Source organism: Saccopteryx leptura, chromosome 6, assembly GCF_036850995.1.
Source record: "Saccopteryx leptura isolate mSacLep1 chromosome 6, mSacLep1_pri_phased_curated, whole genome shotgun sequence".
Taxonomy (NCBI): domain Eukaryota; kingdom Metazoa; phylum Chordata; class Mammalia; order Chiroptera; family Emballonuridae; genus Saccopteryx; species Saccopteryx leptura.
Genome location: NC_089508.1, coordinates 103,648,157 through 103,669,273, shown reverse-complemented (window position 1 = coordinate 103,669,273; position 21,117 = coordinate 103,648,157). Strand labels below are relative to the sequence as shown.

Genomic DNA, 21,117 nt, shown 5'->3' with positions numbered 1-21,117 from the left:
AATATGATCTCTGTGTCTTTACCAGGTGTTTTTCTTTTTAATCACATTCACAGATTTCTGAATACTATAAGAAGTTTTTCTATCCTTTTACTTATGTGATTATATCTTCATTTAGTTTGAGTCTTTCCAAATAGGTACAGCATTCATTCACATGCTGCCGATGACAGAAGAAACTGAACAGGAAAGTTGTGAGTGTAAGGAGCCATAATGTATAAGATCCATCAAAGACTAGCAGAGCAGCATACTTGTGGTAGAATCATAAACTTGATGTCCAAATCAATACCCAAAAAAGTCTTATATTTGCAACATTTTGAAAGTACTTTTTCAAGTACGCTTCATACATATACATATTAACTGTCAGTTATTTTTTCCCTTTATTTTCTGCCAAGCAAATTTTACATAGAACTCATCTTATTATTTTTAGAAATACTTTTGAAGTAAAAACTATTGAGTTGATGATATATGATAACCTTATCCAAAGCATTTCATTCATTCATAAGAATGCAGGCTAAAATCTAAACTTTATTATTCAAACTTTACAATTTTTAAAAAGAATATTTTTTGCTCTTTCAAATTTTTTATTCAGTGATTTCTCATTGCTTGGTGTATTTATTTTTTCCAAATAAGGCCAATGCTTTATTGCATCCATGTATTTCTCCCAATGAATCCAATTCTTTCTTCACAAAAGAGCCAATGAATGAGAGTGGAGGGAAGCATTGGATTTACTTCCAGATGGAATTCTCGAACTAAATTCAATTTAGCTTGAGTCTTCAACTGTTTTTTTTGTTTTGTTTTTTTTTTTTTAATTTAGTAAGAGGAGGGGAAGCAGAGACAGACTCCTGCATGCGCCGGACTGGGATCCACTGGAAAAGCCCACTAAGGGCCAATGCTCTGCCCATCTGGGGCTCTTGCCCCATTGCAACTGGAGCTATTTATTTATTTATTTATTTATTTATTTATTTATTTATTTATTTATTTTAGCTCCTGACACTGAGGCCATGGATCAGCGCCTGGGACCAATTGCTCCAATGGAGCGTTGGCTGCAGGAGGGAAGGTAAGGAGAGAGAGAATCGAAAGGAGGAAGGGTGGAGAAGCAGATGGTCACTTCTCCTGTGTGCCCTGACCAGAATCAAACCCGGGACATCAACATGCTGGGATGATGCTCTACCACTGAACCAACCAGCCAGGGCTTTTAGTCTTTAATCTTTAACACATCATGCAAAAATTCTTAGGACTGACCAACTAATAAAAAATAATGTATAAATAGAAATTACTGTGCTGTCAGTTGTCTATATGATTCTTTTTTTATTCAATTCAAAAAAGAATTTCAGGCAGTTTCCAATAAAAAGGAAAAATAAGACTATAAATAATTAATACAGGATATGATAACCAACCAAAGTAGACTTAGAGGGAAAAAGGCAAGGAATTATATCAATGAAACTTTTAAGCAGTGAAAGAGCTTCAAGTCCTGGAGTTAGATATTTATGGATCAGATCTTCCTCCTCTATTTATTAGCACCATGATAGTGGATAACTTACTTAATCTTTTAAAAATTTAATTTCTTCATCTATAGTTGTTATAAAGATGAACTGAGATGATGTATGAAAAATGGTCACTCAGTGTCTTAAGACACAGTACACGTTCAGTACTGTTATCAAGTAACACAACAACCCCATTCTCTTATGATTCACACTTTTATACTACTTGGGTCTTTAGAGGGATATTTGCCAGACAATCTAACATACAAAATTAACACATTAAAATAAAATAAACTGAAATATATTTCCTCATGATGAAGATACCTTCTTTGGTTAACAACTTTGTGGATTCCCCCGAGGAACTGGTCTATATTAGCCCGAACCTGCCCAATAGAGAGAGGTATCTTTGAGATGGCATTTGAAAAAAGAAATCTAATTTGTGATATAAAGAAATCTCTGCTGGAAAAGTGGTCTTCTTCATATGAATTCCATGGAAGTCAGGAGTTTCTGTGAAGCATGTGTAAAGTTAATAAGAAGCCCCCAGTACTTAGAAAAAAAGCCTTATGTGTCAATAAGCTGTCAGTTGTCAATCAATTCACAGGGCAGCCCAAATTCTCTCTTCTCTATTTTTTCTAACACTTAAAATGCTTGCTTACTCCTTTTTGTTAATGTTCTCATAAGAAATTATTGCTTTTTAAAGCCCACTTAGGTATGGCTAATTTGGGGTAATTGATATATCACCTGTGATAATGAAGAAATTTAACCAATAATTTTCTAAATTGTATTGGATAATAAGATTACTTATTTTCAAAATCTAATAATTTAATTTCCATTTACAAAAGTCTTGTTAATCTACTTGATTGTTGTTGTTTTTTTTTTTTTTAAGAAAAGTGGTTGTAAATGCACCATTCCTATCATTCAAAAAGGCTTCATCTTAGACAATTTAGGATAGCTTTAAGATGAAATGCCTAGGTTTGAATGGCAGATCAATTACAAACTAGCTGGGTATAACTTTGGACAAGTTATTAAAACTTTGCCTCAATTTTTTCTTCTGTAAAATTGAGGGGACAATATTACATTTACCACATGGCTGTTAGACATCTTAAATGACTAAATATGTAAATCACTTAAAACAGTGCCTGACATGTTAAATGATATGTGTTAGCTATTATTATTATCATTATTATTACTACTACCACTATTATTTCCTTCACAAAGGAATACCCATTTTTACTTCAAGGCAAGGATACTCACTGCCAGACTTCAGGGTGATCAATCAACCCATTTGTAATTATGTAAAATTCTGTATATGCTCATGTGTTTTTAAAATAGTTTTACTGTGATATAATTGGCATAAAATAAACTTCACAACTTAAAGTGTAAAATGTTAGATGTTTTGATGTCTGAATACACTCACAAAACTCTCTCTATAATCAAGAGCATGAATCTATATATCATCCCCAAAAGTTTCCTCGTTACCCTTTATAATTTCTCCAGTGGTTTGTACATTTTACATTTAGGTCTATGATCCATTTTGACTTAATTTTTGTATATAGTGCAATATATAGTTCAATTTCATATTTGTGCATATGGATATTCATTTCTTTCAGGATCATTTGTCTTGGAATTACCTTTGTCAACAATGAACTGACCATTTATGTGCAGCCCTATTTCTGAAATAGCTATCTTATTCTATTGATCTATTTTTGGCCTTAATACTAATGTCATACTTTCTTGACTACTATACCTTTATTTTAAGTTTTGAAATCAGGAGCTGTAAGTCCTCCAACTTTATTTTTTTTCAAATTATTTTGGATATTCTAGCTCCTTTGCATTTCCATATGAACTTTAAAATCAGCTTATAAATTTGCTCCAAAAACATCACTGGGATTTTCATTTGGATTACATTAACTCTGTAGCTAAACCTGGGAAGAATTGATAGCTTAACATTATTGTGTCTTCTGATCCATGAACACAATATAGTTCATCACTCATTTATCTTGTTTCTCTCAGCAGCATTTTTACAGTTTTCAGAGTATAACAGGTCTTACATATTTTTGTTAAATCTATCCCAAACTACTTCATGTTTTTGCTGCTATTATAAATAATATTCTTTATTATTTTAATTTCTGATTGTTCATTGATATACATAAAAATATAGTTGTTTATTGATCTTATATTATACAGCTTTGTTAAATTCCCTTTTTAGCACTAGGATCTTTTTTGAAGGTTCTACAGAATTTTTTACATAGAAAAACATGGAGTCTATGAGTAAAGATAATTTTGTTCCTTAACTTCCAAGTAGCATGTCTTCCATTTCTTTTTCTTTTCTTTTTTTTTAAAATGAATGCTCTTTTATTATTTTTATTTATTTATTCATTTTAGAGAGGAGGAAAAGAGAGAGAGAGAAGGAGGGGAGGAGCAGGAAGCATCAACTCCCATATGTGCCTTGACCAGGTGAGCTCAGGGTTTCGAACCAGCGACTTCAGCGTTTCCAGGTCGACGCTTTATCCACTGTGCCACCACAGGTCAGGCCCATTTCTTTTTCTTGCTTTATTGCACTGGTTAAAACTTCCAGCGCAATGTTGACTAGAAATGATAAAAATAGATATCTCTGCCTTTTTTTCCTGATTTTAAGAAAAAAGCAATCAGTCTTTTACCATTAAGATGTTAGCTGTAGATTATTTGTATATGCCCTTTATAAAGTGGAGGAAATTCCTAGCTTGTTCTTAGGCTTTTGAGTTTTTATCAGGAAGGGGGTTGTATTTTTTTTTTTTTACAGAGACAGAGAGAGAATCAGAGAGAGGGATAGATAGGGACAGACAGGAACGGAGAGAGATGAGAAGCATCAATCATCAGTTTTTTGTTGTGACACATTAGTTGTTCATTGATTGCTTTCTCATATGTGCCTTGACCGTGGGCCTTCAGCAGACCAAGTAACCCCTTGCTCGAGCCAGCGACCTTGGGTCCAAGCTGGTGAGCTTTTGCTCAAACCAGATGAGCCCACGCTCAAGCTGGCGAGCTCAGGGTCTCGAACCTGGGTCTTCCGCATCCCAGTCCGACGCTCTACCCACTGTGCCAAAACCTGGTCAGGCAGGGGGTTGGATTTTGATGAATATGTTTCTGAACCCACTGGGATAATCATATAATTTTCTTTTCTTAGTCTGTAAATATAGTGAATTCAACTGACTTTTTTTTCCAAATGTTAAACTACTTGTATTTTTTGGATAAACCTCACATGGTCATTATTTGATCTGATAAAATATTGCTAAGAATCTTTTTATCTATATTCATAAGGAATATTAATCTATAGTTTTTTGATCAGTCTGCTAGAAGCATGTCAATATCATTGATCTTCTAAAATACAGCTTTTGCTTAATTGAGTTTTTCTCTATTATATTTCTGTTTTCAATTTCAATAATTTTGGCTCTGATCTTTATTATACATAATATTCCTTTTCTTTCTTTTTTTTTTTTTTTTTTATCAAGTAAGAGGTAGGGAGGTGAAGAGAAAGACTTCCGCATGTTCCCTGACTGGGATCCATCCAGCAACCCCTGTCTGGGGCTGATGTTCAGCCCATCTAGGGCTGCTGCTCCATTGCTCGGTAACCAAGTTATTTTAGTGCCTAAGGTAAGGCTATGGAGCTATCCTCAATACCCAAGGACAACTCGCTCATTTGAGCCATGACTGCAGGAGGGGAAGAGAGAGAGAGATAGAGGAGGGGAAAGGGGGGAGACACAGATGGTTGCATCTCCTGTGTGCCCTGTCTAGAAATCAAATCCGGGACTTCCACATGCAGGGCCCATGATCTACTGCTGAGCCAACTGACCAGGGCCTATTTTCTTTTAATATTCATAGAACCTGTAGGGATATTTGTCTCTTATTCCTATTACTGATCATTTGTTTCAGAGAAAGGGGTCAAAGGAGCAAAACTCAATCTTCTTTAACTCACAAAGAAAGAAGGCATGAGTCTAGAAGTTAAAAAAAATCCAAATAAAAATTAAAATCAAAGCCTGAAAAGTATAGATAATTTTACAGATAACACAAAATAAAAGTCAGTCTAGGCAAAGAGCCTGCGTGTAGGAAGAACAAAGCATAGTGTCAAATAATTAGGCATTTCAAATCTTGATGATAAAGGAGAAAGATGCTTTGGGGCTTTGTCTCTTTTGACCTCCAGAATTTAATACAAAATTACTTGCTTTCTTGAAATTTTTATAAAAGAAAGAAATACATTATTTATTACCTAGTTAAGAGTAATAAAGAAGTTTGTTTAATTGACATTTAAACATTAATCTGAATTTTTCTAAATCCTATGAAGATTTTCCATATTTTCATCAGTATTAACTGTAAGCTTGAAGGCAGAAATTATGAATATTACTTAGCATTATAGTTATTTGTATGCTTGTATCACCTTTCTTAGCACACTTTGAGGAGAGGGAGGGTATCTTACTTACCTATGAATCTCTAACACTGACTACAGTAGAGCATCACTTAGAGAAAATGCACTTATTTAACCAATATTATAGAGTGCCTACTAAGTCCTAGGTACTACATGGGGGTTGAGAATGCAAAGGTGAGTGGAAAATGGCTATGCAGATGCTTTAGACCAGTGAAGAAGACCAATACTAATCAAATCATCACACAAGCAGATGGGAATTCAACAATGAAGAGCACTGGATGGATGGGTCTCTTATACACGCTGTTTCCAAAGTGATTAAAGAAGAGAATCCTAAAACACAGAGAATTAGAGCTTCTGATTCTAAAGTAGCCCACATTTTTAGAATTTTTAGAACCACTTTATCTAATACCTCATACAGAATTTCCTTCAGAAATAACTTCTGAAGAACAGAGAGTATACCATGGAATACTTCACCTCATGTTTTTAGAACCTGGAACACTGTCCCTACCAAGAGGAAAGGTTAAAGGTATTATGAAAGTGAAAGAATCTTATAGAAACATTTATAACAGTATTAAATAAACCATGTTCTCATTTATTCAACAAGTATCTGTCAAATATCTATTATGTATAAGTATGTCCCAGGCCTTAGAAATATAACAGTGAAAGTCCCTGTGCACAAGAAAGGGATGGCACAGGGGCGGGACTTATAATGAACAAACAAAAGACCACTTAGAGACTTCTGATGCTCTGCAAGCATTAAAACTCTTAGGAAGACACTTGCTAGTTCTCAGCAATACAGTTCTATCAGAAGGCAGGAACAATGGAGATTGTTGTACAAAGGTTAACTCATATCCTGTAACAAAAAGGTAAACAGTACACTTGATTGCATTGCCTTTTCTGCAGAATGCACTCACTGTTCCATATGCTGTTAGAGTAGTAAGCTACCTTCTAGAAAATCTCCATGGGGTATTGTATGATTAATAAGTATCATTTATGAAGAAATGATGAAAAGAAGTAATGCCTTTGTTTGGTAAGGTTAAGCAAAATGCCCATGTGCTTTTTAAGTAAGACCAGGAGATATACTAAAATGTATCTTATTAGTAGGCAAATAAATCTCTGTGTTATGACAAATGGCGTTTCATTTAGTGGTTGCAGATAGCTATCCCTTTAGTTAGCAAAACCACTTGTTTGAAGAACACATATTCTAAGACCCAAAAGAATTTTTTTTCCCTGAGAAAAATGATAGACCATTTTGTTTAAAAAAATAACCACTCACAGACTCCTTTCCCATCTTCTTTTGTAACCGCGTTTGCCACTGGACGGCCTGCATGACGATGGCTTCCCACCTTCTCTCAAGATTCACAATGATCAGCTGCATGGGCTGGTGGTCTGCGTTCAGATTGCAGGTCTCCCCATCGTCCAGAAGATGTTGGCATAATCGCAGGATGGAGGCCACTCCACGACGTCGCTGCTTGATTTCACAACAGAGGGACTGCAACACAGAGAGGGACAAGCCATGAATACTTACAGGGCAGAGGTCCCAAAAACATAAAACACACTCTTCCACCATAATTTTAGACTGTAGTGATCTGCTCCACTATGAACAATTAAACAAGAAGGACTCCAGCATCACCTTTAGCATGGAGGTTTCTTATAGATACCCATTTAATTGCAAAGAATTTTGCTGCATTCCAACCTTCTTCTCCTTTTCAGTAATTTGTCTTCTAAAATGTTGAGTCCCAACTTCACACCTAGTTGCTTAATAACTTATAACTTAATGAAATAAGTAATTAGGTCATATGAATGCCAGATGATATGCTTTGATTCAAAATCCCAGGAAACACAAAAGATAAAAATTCTCCAAAAAGAATTTTTTTTCCAAATTTACTGTCAGACAATTTTGAGCCAATAGTTTAGTTTTGTACTGGCTTGGGATAAGTGAAATAATATTATAAAGAATTTTGATATATAACATCTATTATTTGACAAAAAATGAAAAGGATAAGCAACATTTCTCTTCTGAAGCTTGATTAACAAAGCAGTAATGTTCTGAAAACAGAAATTAGAATGTTGGATTATTAGAGCACTATTTGTTGGGTGCTGTGTTTCTTTTAATAGATATTCACACTATTTAAGAAGGATAAGCATGCATCAAAATATCATTTTGCCCCCAGAAGCATTTGTATTGCTGCAGTGACCGTAAGCTGAACAATTCAAGCAAAATAGTGGATACATATGTCTGAAAATATTATATCTTTTCTTTGCCTACGGATAGTGTGTAAGTGATATTCTAATTCAAAGCCTTCAGGAGAAATGATGATTATATCCACAAACATCACTGAATTACTAATCTCCTGCTACTGCCACAATTGGACTGTTCTAACAGTTAACAGATTGCTTATTAATCAACAAGGGTAAACAAGACAATGCAATTTCATTTAGTGTGAGAGTTTTAATGCCTAAAACTATTTGTGCTTAAAATGTTCATCTAGATAAGGCTTCATTAGAAGTCTTAAAATAATTTAAGTGCAGTTCATTGAAATGTGCATGGAGTGGCAGTAGATCAGCAGGTGGACATTTCATACAGATGTTCTACTTATTGATATAGTACATGCTACAGCCATTTAAATGACCCTAACTCAGTAATAGCTGGAATTCTATTATATTTGTAATGAGAGAACCCTGTACCCTTAATATTTCTGAATTTTAAATAAGGCGAATGACAATTTCCCACACCTCTATTTATGGCAAAATATGACTAGGAATTTTATTATTCAATTTATACCAAGGTGGCATTTTAGTTATGTTTCCTGAACTTACCCTTATTTCTTTTCCTAGGGTTCATTATTATTTTCTGATATAATTCCTGATATAACCAGCAGATCTGACAAATTTCTTTGCTGATGTTATAAATTTGCTCAATGCTGAATGAGGAGAAATCCCCCAAACATTCAAAGATAAAACTTGAAGTTTACTAAAGCAACTAAATTAATTAAAGGTATTTCCATTTGCTCCAATCCTGTTAACTGCCTTACCCCCACATACATTCTCTCTATCTCTCTCTCTGAAAGGTATATTTAAAAAAAATGCTGATATTCAATATTTGACTTTTGGATTGTCACAGTGGCAGTTTTTTCTTTAAATATCCAAAGAAGTTAGTCTATAGTCTGGATTAATAATTGATGCCATATAAACACACAGGGAATAACAGTACATTAAAAAAGGAGGGGAAAATTGAGACTTTTATTTGACCAACTTGTTTTTCAATATTTTTTTTTATATCTAGGAGATATAATTAATAAAAGAACATTCTTCTACATAAATGGGTTTCCATGACAACCATTATATATACATATTTATTTATAATCACACATACTAAATAAAATCAGTGCATTTGCTAGCAGTGTTTCTTAGAATTAGTAATTTACATTACTTCCATGATAAACTATGCATTAGAGAAATGTTAAATATAACTACATAGGCACAAATGATTATAATTATTTTTGGCCTACATTTTCAGGGAAAAGTACTGTTAAACAGAAACTCAAGCGAGGCAATTTAAATAAGGCACAAAAATAAGACAAACTTATTCCTGTCTCTTGGACTTTCTCAAACGTATATTGCATTTTCTACCTGCTAGGCACTGTTTCAGGCATGTAGTTTTCAAAAGAGAGTGAGTTACTGTTTCTTTTCTCAAGGAGCTAAGCAACTACTGGAGGTGGATATACAAGTAAGGACAATATCAAGAATAATGCAGAGAGGGAGGTGCTAACTGGAGTTTCTGCAAGTTGCTATTGGAGGGGTTAGAGCAACCTTCAGGGAAACTATGTGAGTCAGATGGTCCAAGTTGGGTGGTGATGGTTGTAAGGGTAGAAGTCCAGAAGCAAGTAGCCAGGGGCAATGACAGTGCCTAGTGTGTTGCGGGTAAAAGAGAGTGAAGCAGCTGGAAAAGGAAGGAAGGAACAGCAAAAATTGGAATGCCTTTTATTATTGCCAATTCTGAAGCATTTTCCTTGATAACTAATGAAATCATGTTGGTTCCCAAGCATAGTCATATTGTCTCCACAGAAAAGTATAAAGACAAAAGAGGGAAAGAAAAGTTAAAAAGAAATAATAACAATTATTAATATGTCCAAGAAATTCTAGAGGCTTTGTTTAGTTATCCTTATAATTTGGTAATCTTTAGGCAATTTCTTCTGACAAGGCTACCTCAGTCAGTATGGAGGTAATTGTCTTAATATCATCTCAGAATCCAATTGTTGGGATATAGTTTGGTTAGTATGTTACTTTTAATATTTAATAATCCACTTTATTTACTTAATTTACATTTCTATACAGTTTCCTCATGTTACTAAAGTAACAGATATGCTATAAAAATCAGAAGTGTAAAAAAGTAAAAATATAAATTTCCAAATTGCTTTTTCCTTTACAATGATAAGATCTCTAACGCTCTACACACATCTTTTGGACATGTTAACAAGAGAATTGTCAACAGGCTGAAGGTTTTTGTTTTATACTTAGACTGTAAACTTGATTTTTAATTTACAAATGGTTGTACAAAAGGATGCTTTTGGTTAATTGTATATTCTTTCTCCAGATTTCCTCTGTCAACTTTCTTGACTGTTTAAATCACTCATATTATCAAGCCAAATGTGATGTTATATCATTCTTGACATCAGTTTCAGTTTAACACCAATAAAGGTAAGCTATCTACTATTAGTACTTCATTTTTTATTCTATAGTAATTATATGTATAATGCACATATATTGGATAGAATTAGTATATTTGCTTTTATAGCCATACTCTCGACATGAAACAAGTGTCATCTCTTACAAAAGGATATAAGTAAGTTTACAATAAAAGAACTGTAATTAGACTAAGAACTAAAATGTACAAAAGTCAAATGTAAGAACCAAATAGAGAAATAAGATATGAGGAGGAAAAGAATATTTAAAAAACACCAAAACCAAGCATACATTAAAAATAGAGAGAAAGCTTGACTAGGTGGTGGCACAGTGGAAAGAGTGTCCACCTGAGACACTGAAGACCTAGGTTTGAAACCCTGAGGTTGCTGGCCTGAGAGCAGGCCCACTACCTTGGGTGCAGGGTCACTGGCTAGAGTGTGGGATCATAGACATGATCCATGGTCGCTGGCTTGAGCCCAGGGTTCACTGGCTTGGAGCCCAAGATCACTGGCTTGAGCAAGGGGTCACTGGCTCAGCTGGAGTCCCTGGTCAAGGCACATATGAGAAAGCAATCAGTGAACAACTAAGATGCCGCAAAAAAAAATTGATGCTTCTCATCTCTCTCCCTTCCTGTCTGTCTGCCCCTGTCTGTCCCTGTCTGTACCCTCTCTCTTTAAAACAAACAAACAAATAAATAAAATCTAGCTAAGAAACTCCAAAGCAATTTGTCTCCATCTCTCTTACATAATTTTATTTAACAAGTTAATGTAACATTGTTAGGTAAGCTAATGAACAAAGTGGTGTGACTTTAGCTGATCTGTCAAACAGAAAAAAAATTTATGAAGCAATTCCGTTCATAAAGTCAAACATGACTTTACCCTCTAGATCAGGGGTAGTCAACCTTTTTATACCTACCACCCACTTTTGTATCTCTGTTAGTAGTAAAATTTTCTAATCACCCACCGGTTCCACAGTAATGGTGATTTATAAAGTAGGGAAGTAACTTTACTTTATAAAATGTATAAAGCAGAGTTACAGCAAGTTAAAGCGTATAATAATAATTACTTACCAAGTATTTTATGTCAGATTTTCGCTGTTTGGCAGAATAAATCTTTATAAAACAACTTACCATAGTTAAATCTATCTTTCTATTTATACTTTAGTTGCTCTGCTATCGCCCACCATGAAAGCTGGAACGCCCACTAGTGAGCGGTAGGGACCAGGTTGACTACCACTGCTCTAGATTAATCAATTGTTTAATGACACCTATTGAGTATGCCTTCTGTGTAGCAAAAACAATAAAGAAGCTTAGATCATCATATATGATACATACCTGCCTTCAACTTAGAGGGCAGAAATATATGAAGAGAGAAGGCAAAAGTGAAAAAAGGCAAGTGAGTGCTTCTAATTTAAATAGTGTCAAGTTGTTACCTCCATCTCCCTGTTACAAGAGTAACTTACATGTTTTCACGTGTTTCTTTTCTTCTTTTTTGCATTTTCTGTACTTTACCATTTTAATTTTATAAGATGGGTAACTATCCTTTTGATCTGCTTCTGTGACCAGATTTTCTAGAGCAAAATCTCTTAGAGCATGTTCCCTAGGACAAACAACATTAGTTGGGAACTTGCTGGAAATGCATTCTCTGGCGTTACTCCACATCTTCTGATTGGGGTGGGCTCTGGGGTGGGCCCCAGTGAAACATAGTTTAATAGGCTCTACAGATGATTACAATGCACACTACATTTTGAGAACAGTGGTTTACAGGAAACAGAAGAACTTAGCTTTTCAGATAAGAAAATTAACCTAGTTAGACTAGATCTTTTTTAGAAGTATGGAATAGAAGATACAAGTAGTAAGTTTGAAGTCACACACAAGAACCTAGGAACCATAGCCATGAGCGATCGATTATTTTGTTAATTGTTATCAAATGACTGAAAAATGAATTAATCAATAATCAGATCTTTTTGGCTAGTGATATCTTTATAACATTAGTATTTACTTGGTAATCTCCAGAATTTTCAATATAACTATTAAAAATGGTGATACATTAGGTTGTTTGAATACCATATTTGGGTATTTTGCTTTTTGTCAAATAAGTCATTTAGTAATGAAAAACTCTAACACATATGGCATTGTGCTAAATTGAATAGAAGTGTTGCTCTCAGAAAGCTTACATAATTAAAACAAAACCACAAGGATTGTTTAAAAGTATAAGACATCAGATACAGATAATGTTAATACCTACAGTCATGATCAAATAAGGTATACAGCAGGTTGGAAATATGAGAGGCTATATTGGTACCTCTATGATTTTTCAGAAGATGCTTTTGACTGGTTGGATTGAGATCATTATTTTGAGGCAGAGTTGGCAAAGAATAATATTTCTTGTAGAAATAAACACATTTATTGGGTATCAATTATGTGCCAAACACCAAACTTTTCATAAACTAGGATTGCCATTGATGGATAAAATGCATATAATAAGATGCAGTACCTGTTCTTAAGTACTTGTAATTTAGCTATAAAGAGAAGATACTGGCTCCTCAGAGTGAGAGAAAGCAAAGCAAAGCAAGAGTTTTTGATAAGACCTAACCCACCAGGTTGTTTTCGGTTTTAAATGAGGAAAGGGAGGTGAGTGTGCTTTGTGAACACCAAGGATGTGACCCAAATGTACAGTGAGATCAATATACATGCTAAATGATGGTCATTGACTTGGGCCTGAGAAAGATCATGACTAGCTGAAGTGGACAGGTTAAGACTCATGGGATTAGAACCAGGCTGTGAAAGTTTCTGAAAATCAAAAAGGTGAATAAAGAGAAAAGAGCACATGCATGACATTTGGGGGGATTCACACAAGAAAAGATAAAGAAACCACAACCTCTGTAACATTTTAAAACAGAATGGAAGTCCAAGTGGAATATGATGATAAGCATAGTTCTGTTATCCATCCATCCATCCATCCATCCATCCATCCATCCATCCATCCATCCATCCATCCAAATGCACTTGTGAGTGTTTCTTATGTGCCAGGCACTGTTCTCAGTGGTGGGGATATAACAGCGAGAAACAAGACTTCTACCTTTGTGACACTTACACTCAAATTTGTGGAGGTTGGGGAAATGTGGTGAGAGGTTGGAAATAAAGCAAACATACAAGAAAATATCAGATAGTGATAACAGCTCTCAAAAAAATAGGATGATATGATAGAAAGTGATGTGGGGGGGAAGTTATTTTAGATTGGACCACCAATAAAGCTTCTCTGAGGAGGTCACATCACATAACATCAAGTTCAGATGTACAAACAAAATATAACTTATAACTTATGCTGTAATAATTTAGACAAGATAGTATTTATAAAATCAACACTATAAATTATTTCCTAAAAGGGCTTATTTATGATAATGTACAATTAAGTCAGGAAAAAATAGTCTTTTCAACAAATGGTGGTAAGACAACTGGATATCCACATGCAAAGGAATAAATTAGACCCCCACCTTACACCATATCCAAAACTAACTCAAAATGGATCATGAACCTAAATGTAAGAGCTACAAATAAAACTACTTTGAAAAAAACACTGGAGTAAATCTTCATGACCTTGGGCTAGATAATGGTTTTTTAGATATAACACCAAAAGTATAAGCAACTTTTGGACAACTTACTCAACTTAAAAATTTTGGGTGTTCATATAATAATAAAGAGGTAAAAAAAAACCTGACCAGGTGGTGCCACAATGCATAAAGTGTCAATCTGGGATACTAAGGACACAGGTTCGAAATTCCTAGATTGCTGGCTTGAGTGAAGGGTTACTGGTTTGAGTATAGGATCATAGACATGACTCCATGGTTGCTAGCTTGAGTCAAAGGTCACTGGCTTGAGACTAAGGTCGCTGGCATGAGTAAGGGGTCACTGTCTTGGCTGGATGCCCCAGTCAAGGCACACAGAGAAAGCAATCAATGAACAACTAACATGCCACAACAACAAGTTGATGCTCTCTCTCTCTCTTGCTAAAAAAAAAGAGAGAGAGAGACGACTAAATAGGAGAAAATATCTGAAAATTATGTATCTGATAAAGGATTTGTATCCAGAATATATAAAGAACTCTTAAAACTCAGCAATATAAAGATGAATAACTCTAGTTATACACTTGACACCAGTATAGTTTTATGAACCAATGTCATCCTAATAAATTCAAATAAAAAAATAAAACTAAAATGGACAAAATATTTTAATAGACATTTCTTCAGAGAAGACATACAATGGCCAATAAACACACATAAAGACACTCAATATCATTAGCTATCAGGGAAACAGAAATCTAAACCACAATATTAGGTACTACTATCTAATATCTAATACCCTCCACCAAAAAAAACAAAAACAGAAACCCAGAAATAGTGTTGGCAAGGATGTAGGGAAATAAAAACCTTCATACATTGCTTGGCTTATAAGATTGCAAAATGGTGCTCTCATTTTGGAAAACAGTATGACATTTTCTCAAAAAGTTAAACATAGAAATTACCAGATAGTCCAACAATTTCTCTCCTAGGTATATGCGCAAAGAATTGAAAACATAAGAAAAACACACAAAACATATAGACAAATATTCATAACTGCATTACTCATAATAGTCAAAAAGTGGAAACAACCCAAACACCTATCAATGGATACATGGATAAAAAATATGTAGTATATTCATATAACAAAAGTTTATTTGGCAAGAAAAACAAATGAAGTAGTGATACATGCATGAATGAACCATCTATACAACATAGATGAACTATGAAGCCTAAGTGAAAGAAGCTAGTCATGGAGGGCTACATATTATATCAGTGGACCCCAACCTTTTTTGGGCCACGGACTAGTTTAATGTCAGAAAATATTTTCATTAAGGGCCTAATATCCAAAATATACAAAGAACTCATAAAACTCAACAACAAACAAACAATCCAATAAAAAAATGGGAAGAGGACATGAACAGACACTTCTCCCAGGAGGAAGTACAAATGGCCAACAGATATATGAAAAGATGCTCATCTTTAGTTATTAGAGAAATGCAAATCAAAACTGCAATGAGATACCACCTCACACCTGTTAGATTAGCTATTATTAACAAGACAGGTAATAGCAAATGTTGGAGAGCTGTGGAGAAAAAGGAACCCTCATACACTGTTGGTGGGAATGTAAAGTAGTACAACCATTATGGAAGAAAGTATGGTAGTTCCTCAAAAAACTGAAAATAGAACTACCTTATGACCCAGCAATCCCTCTACTGGGTATATACCCCCAAAACTCAGAAACATTGATACGTAAAGACACATGCAGCCCCATGTTCATTGCAGCATTGTTCACAGTAGCCAGGACATGGAAACAACCAAAAAGCCCGTCAATAGACGACTGAATAAAGAAGATGTGGCACATATACACTATGGAATACTACTCAGCCATAAGAAATGATGACATCGGATCATTTACAGCAAAATGGTGGGATCTTGATAACATTATACGAAGTGAAATAAGTAAATCAGAAAAAACCAGGAACTGCATTATTCCATACGTAGGTGGGACATAAAAGTGAAACTAAGAGACATTGATAAGAGTGTGGTGGTTACGGGGGGAGGGGGGAAAGGGAGAGGGAAAGGGGGAGGGGGAGGGGCACAAAGAAAACTAGATAGAAGGTGACAGAGGACAATCTGACTTTGGGTGATGGGTATGCAACATAATTGAAAGACAAGATAACCTGGACTTGTTGATCTTTGAATATATGTAACCTGATTTATTGATGTTGCCCCATTAAAAAAATAAAATTATAATTAAAAAAAAAAAAAAATTTTCATGGACCAGCCTTTAGGGTGGGGCAGATAAATGTATCACGTGACTGAGACAAGTATCAAGAGTGAGTCTTAGACGGATGTAACAGAGGGAATCTGGTCATTTTTAAAAAATAAAACATTGTTCAGACTTAAATATAAATAAAACGGAAATAATGTAAGTTATTTATTCTTTCTCTGCGGACCGGTACCAAATGACCCACGGACTGATACCAGTCCGTGGCCCGGGGGTTGGGGACCACTGTATTATATGATTCAATTTATATAAAATATCCAGAATAGGCAAATACATAGTAACAGAAAGTATATTTGGGGTTACTAGGGGTTGCAGTCCTGAGGAACAGAGAGTGACTGCTAATTTGTAAAGGGTTTCCTCTGGGGGTGGTGAAAATATTCTGAAATGAGATATTATGGTATATGGGCTATATCTCAATAAAGCTGTTCTTTTAAAAAGTCACTTGAAGCCCATGTACATATTATCAACCACTGATTCTATAATCAGAGAATCTACCATTCCTTTAGGGAATGTGTATAATAACAACAGGTCCTATAATATTACTAATATCATCCAGTTATCATAGTTTTGCAATTATGGGTCAATGCACAGATTAACACACTTACAAATGCAAATTTAGAGCTTTTATTTATTTATTTTTAAAAAAGTAATGGCTACATAATTTCCTGGGATAGTCATAAGTGCAAACTTACAAATCTCAGGTAAGACATTCTTCTATATAAAGAAAATAATGCAGTGCCTTTTTAAATATAGCTGTCCTACTTCTAGAAATATCATAAAACATAAAGAGAAAAGTATACATACAAGACTATGATTATTATGGAAAAGGAGTTGTTGGAGAAAATGGGAAAGTTGAAGAATGTTAGTTATGTTTAATTATTGCAGTGATGACTTTCAAATATACACATATACATCTTATGAAATTTTATTAATTGTATTTTCGGTGTCAGTACAAAACTGAAAGACCTGATATATCAAATATACTGCATGTACTTTGCCAAAGATCATTCTGAGTTGACTATTAGTATCTGAACCAATACAAAATAAAAATAACGTTGTTTCCTTTAAATATTTAATCATGATTTACTTGAATGTAAAATATTAACAACAATCATTGTTAGAGCACCATTCTTAGCTATTTTGCACTAATCTCCTATACCAATGACAAACATTTTTTGTATTTGGATGCTATGTATTTTAAAGTATTTTATATGTATTGACTCATTATAATCTTCACAACAGTACTATAAAATATATATGATTGTCATCTAACTGTTTTACAAATGAGGAAATGGAGACACAGAAAAGTTAAGTAACTGATCATAGATAACACAGCTAATAAAGACAAAAGTAGAATTTTAACTCATGCAACCTGAATCCGGAACCAATTCATAAAAACATTAGGCTACATTGCCTTTCATAAGAAAGCTGAAAAAGATGGTAAGATTTCTACATTATCAGACTATCTCTGCTACTGACTTCTAACCACAAGTGACCACAGTCATAAAATTGTTGTAAAGAGAGCCAACAGCTTATATACACCATTCAAAGGTTTATTTTCTACCTATTCTCCAGCCTGAAAATATGTTAATAATTAGTAACTTATATAACTCTTTTTTTGAGAATATCAGATCATAACTTTATTATGAGTATAACTAGTTAGTTCTAAAATCAGCTGATTCTAAAAGCCAGTCAAGTCATTGTTGTTACCACATTAGCTAAACAAAAGCTAACTGAATGTGTATCCTTTTTCACTTTTATAGTTCTTTTTTTTTATTAATTTAATTTATTGTGTTTACATAGATTCTAGTATCACCTGATTGCATCCCCAGTCCCCGGTTTCCCCTCAACATTTCCCTTTCCCCCCTCCCAACAGCTTCCTCCCCCCTTCCCTTCAGGTTTAATTCCATTCCTCAGTTCACATTGTTCCTTGGATTCCTCAAATGAGTGAGGTCATATGATATTTTTCTTTCTCTGCCTGGCTTATTTCACTAAGATAATAGTTTCTAGGTCCATCCATGTTGTTGCAAAGGGTAATATTTCCTTCTTTTTCATGGCCCCATAGTATTTCATTGTATATATGTACCACTGCCTTTTAATCCACTTGTCCACTGATGGACACTTGGGCTGTTTCCAGATCTTCACTATTGTGAACAATGCTGCCATAAACATGGGGATGCATTTCTTTTTTTGAATCAGATATATGGTGTTTTTGGGATATATTCCTAAAAGTGGGATGGCTGGGTCAAAAGGCAGTTTCATTTTTAATTTTTAGAAGAATCTTCATACTGTTTTCCACAGTGGCTGCACCAGACTGCATTCCCACCAGCAGTGCAGGAGAGATCCCCTTTCTCCACATCTTTGCCAGCATCTGTTGTGTGTTGTTTTGTTAATGAGCACCATTCTGACTGGTATGAGGTGGTATCTCGTTGTGGTTTTATTTTGCATTTCTCTAATGATCAGTGATGTTGAACATTTTTTCATCTGTCTGTTGGTCATCTGTATGTCCTCTTTGGAGAAGTGTCTATTCATTTCTTTTGCCCTTTTTGATTGGATTGTTTGTCTTCCTGGTGTTGAGTTTTACAAGTTCTTTATAAATTTTGGTTATTAACCCCTTATCATACGTATTGTTGAATAGGTTCTCCCATTGTGTGGTTTGTCTTTTTATTCTGTTCAATTGTCTTTAGCTGTACAAATCTTTTTAGTTTGATATAGTCCCATTTGTTTATACTGTCTTTCATTTGCCTGTGGAGATAATACAGCAAAGATATTGCTGCAATAGATGTCAGTGAGCTTACTGCCTAAGTTTTCTTCTAGGATACTTATGGTTTCACGATTTACATTTAAGTGCTTTATCCATTTTGAGTTTATTTTTGTGAATGGTGTAAGTTGGTGGTCTAGTTTCATTTATTTGCAGGGAGCTGTCCAATTATCCCAACACTATTTGTAAAAGAGACTGTCTTTACTCCATTGTATGCTCTTACCTCCTTTGTCAAATACCAGTTGTTCATAAAGGTGTGGTTTTATTTCTGGGTTCTCTGTTCTATTCCATTAGTCTATATGCCTGTTCTTATGCCCGTACCAAGCTGTTTTGAGTACAATGGCCTTGTAGTATAACTTGATATCAGGAAGTGTGAACCTCCCACTTTATTCGTCTTTTTCAAGATTGCTGAGGCTATTTGAGTTCTTTTTTGGTTTCATAAATTTTTGTAATATGTGTTCTATATCTTTGAAGTATGTCATTGGTATTTTAATTGGTACTGAATTGAATTTATAAATTGCTTTGGGTAGTATAGACATTTTGATGACGTTTTTTCTTCCTAACCATGAGCACGGTATATGCTTCCACTTGTTTGTATCTTCCTTGATTTCTTTTATCAATGTTTGGTAATTTTCCAAGTACTAGTCTTTAACCTCCTTGGTTAAATTTACTCTTAGGTACTTTATTTTTTTTTTTTGCAGTAGTGAAGGGGATTGTTTCCTTAATTTCTCTTTCTGACATTTCGTTGTTGGTGTATAAAAATGCCTCTGATTTCTGAGTATTAATTTTATATCCTGCCATCTTGCTGAATTCATTTATCATGTCCAGTAGTTTTTTGACTGAGACTTTATTATTTTCTATATACTGTATCATATCATCCACAAATTATGATAGTTTTATTTCTTCTTTTCCAATTTGGATACCTTTTATTTCTTCTTCTTGTCTGATTGCTGTAGCTAGGACTTCCAGTACTACTATATAGAATAAGAGTGGTAGAAAGGGGACACCCCTGTCTTGTTCCTAATCTTAGGGGGATTGCTTTTCATTTTTGCCCATTAATTATTATGTTGGCTATGGGTTTTCACAGATGGCCTTTATCATGTTGAGGTATGTTCTCTGTATTCCCACTTTGCTGAAATTTTTTTATCATAAATGGGTGCTGGATTTTATCAAATGCTTTTTCTGCACCTATTGAAATTATTATGTGGTTTTTCTCCTTCCTTTTGTTTATGTGATGAATCACATTGGTTGATTTACAAATATTGTACCATCCTTGCCTCCCCATTATAAATCCCACTTGATCATGATGTATGATTTTTATCCTGAATTGCTAGATCTGGTTTGCTAATATTTTGTTGAGGATTTTAGCATCTAAATTCATCAGGGATATTGGCCTATAATTTTCTTTTTTCTTTTTGTCTTTGCCTGGTTTTGAAATCAGAATTATGCTTGCCTCATAAAAGGAGCTTAGAAGTCTTCTTTCTTCTTCAATTTTTTGAAATAGCTTGAGGAGGATAGGAGTTAGTTCTTCTTTGAATCTTTTTTTTTTTTTTTTGTACTTTTCTGAAGCTGGAAACGGGGAGAGACAGTCAGACAGACTCCTGCATGGGCCCGACCGGGATCCACCCGACATGCCCACCAAGGGCAATGCTCTGCCCATCAGGGGGTGATGCTCTGCCCCTCCTGGGTGTCGCTCTGCCACGACCAGAGCCACTCTAGCACCTGGGGCAGAGGCCAAGGAGCCATCCCCAGCGCTCGGGCCATCTTTGCTCCAATGGAGCCTTGGCTGCAGGAGGGGAAGAGAGAGACAGAGAGGAAGGGGGGGGGTGGAGAAGCAAATGGGCGCTTCTCCTATGTGCCCTGGCCGGGAATCGAACCCAGGTCCCCTGCACGCCAGGCCGACGCTCTACCACTGAGCCAACCGGCCAGGGCCTCTTCTTTGAAT

The 21,117-nt window shown here is 34.9% G+C and overlaps 1 protein-coding gene across 4 annotated transcripts in view; it reads right to left on the bottom strand.

Annotated features, from left to right (window-relative positions):
• The window catches only part of AKAP6 (A-kinase anchoring protein 6), a 495,640-nt gene that overhangs the window by 38,447 nt on the left and 436,076 nt on the right, over positions 1–21,117 (bottom strand). For all 4 annotated transcript variants that reach the window (XM_066344191.1, XM_066344194.1, XM_066344192.1 and 1 more), the window contains exon 12: positions 7,154–7,369. In XM_066344191.1, the coding sequence (XP_066200288.1) occupies positions 7,154–7,369 (216 nt within the window). The remainder of the gene's footprint in view (positions 1–7,153; positions 7,370–21,117) is intronic.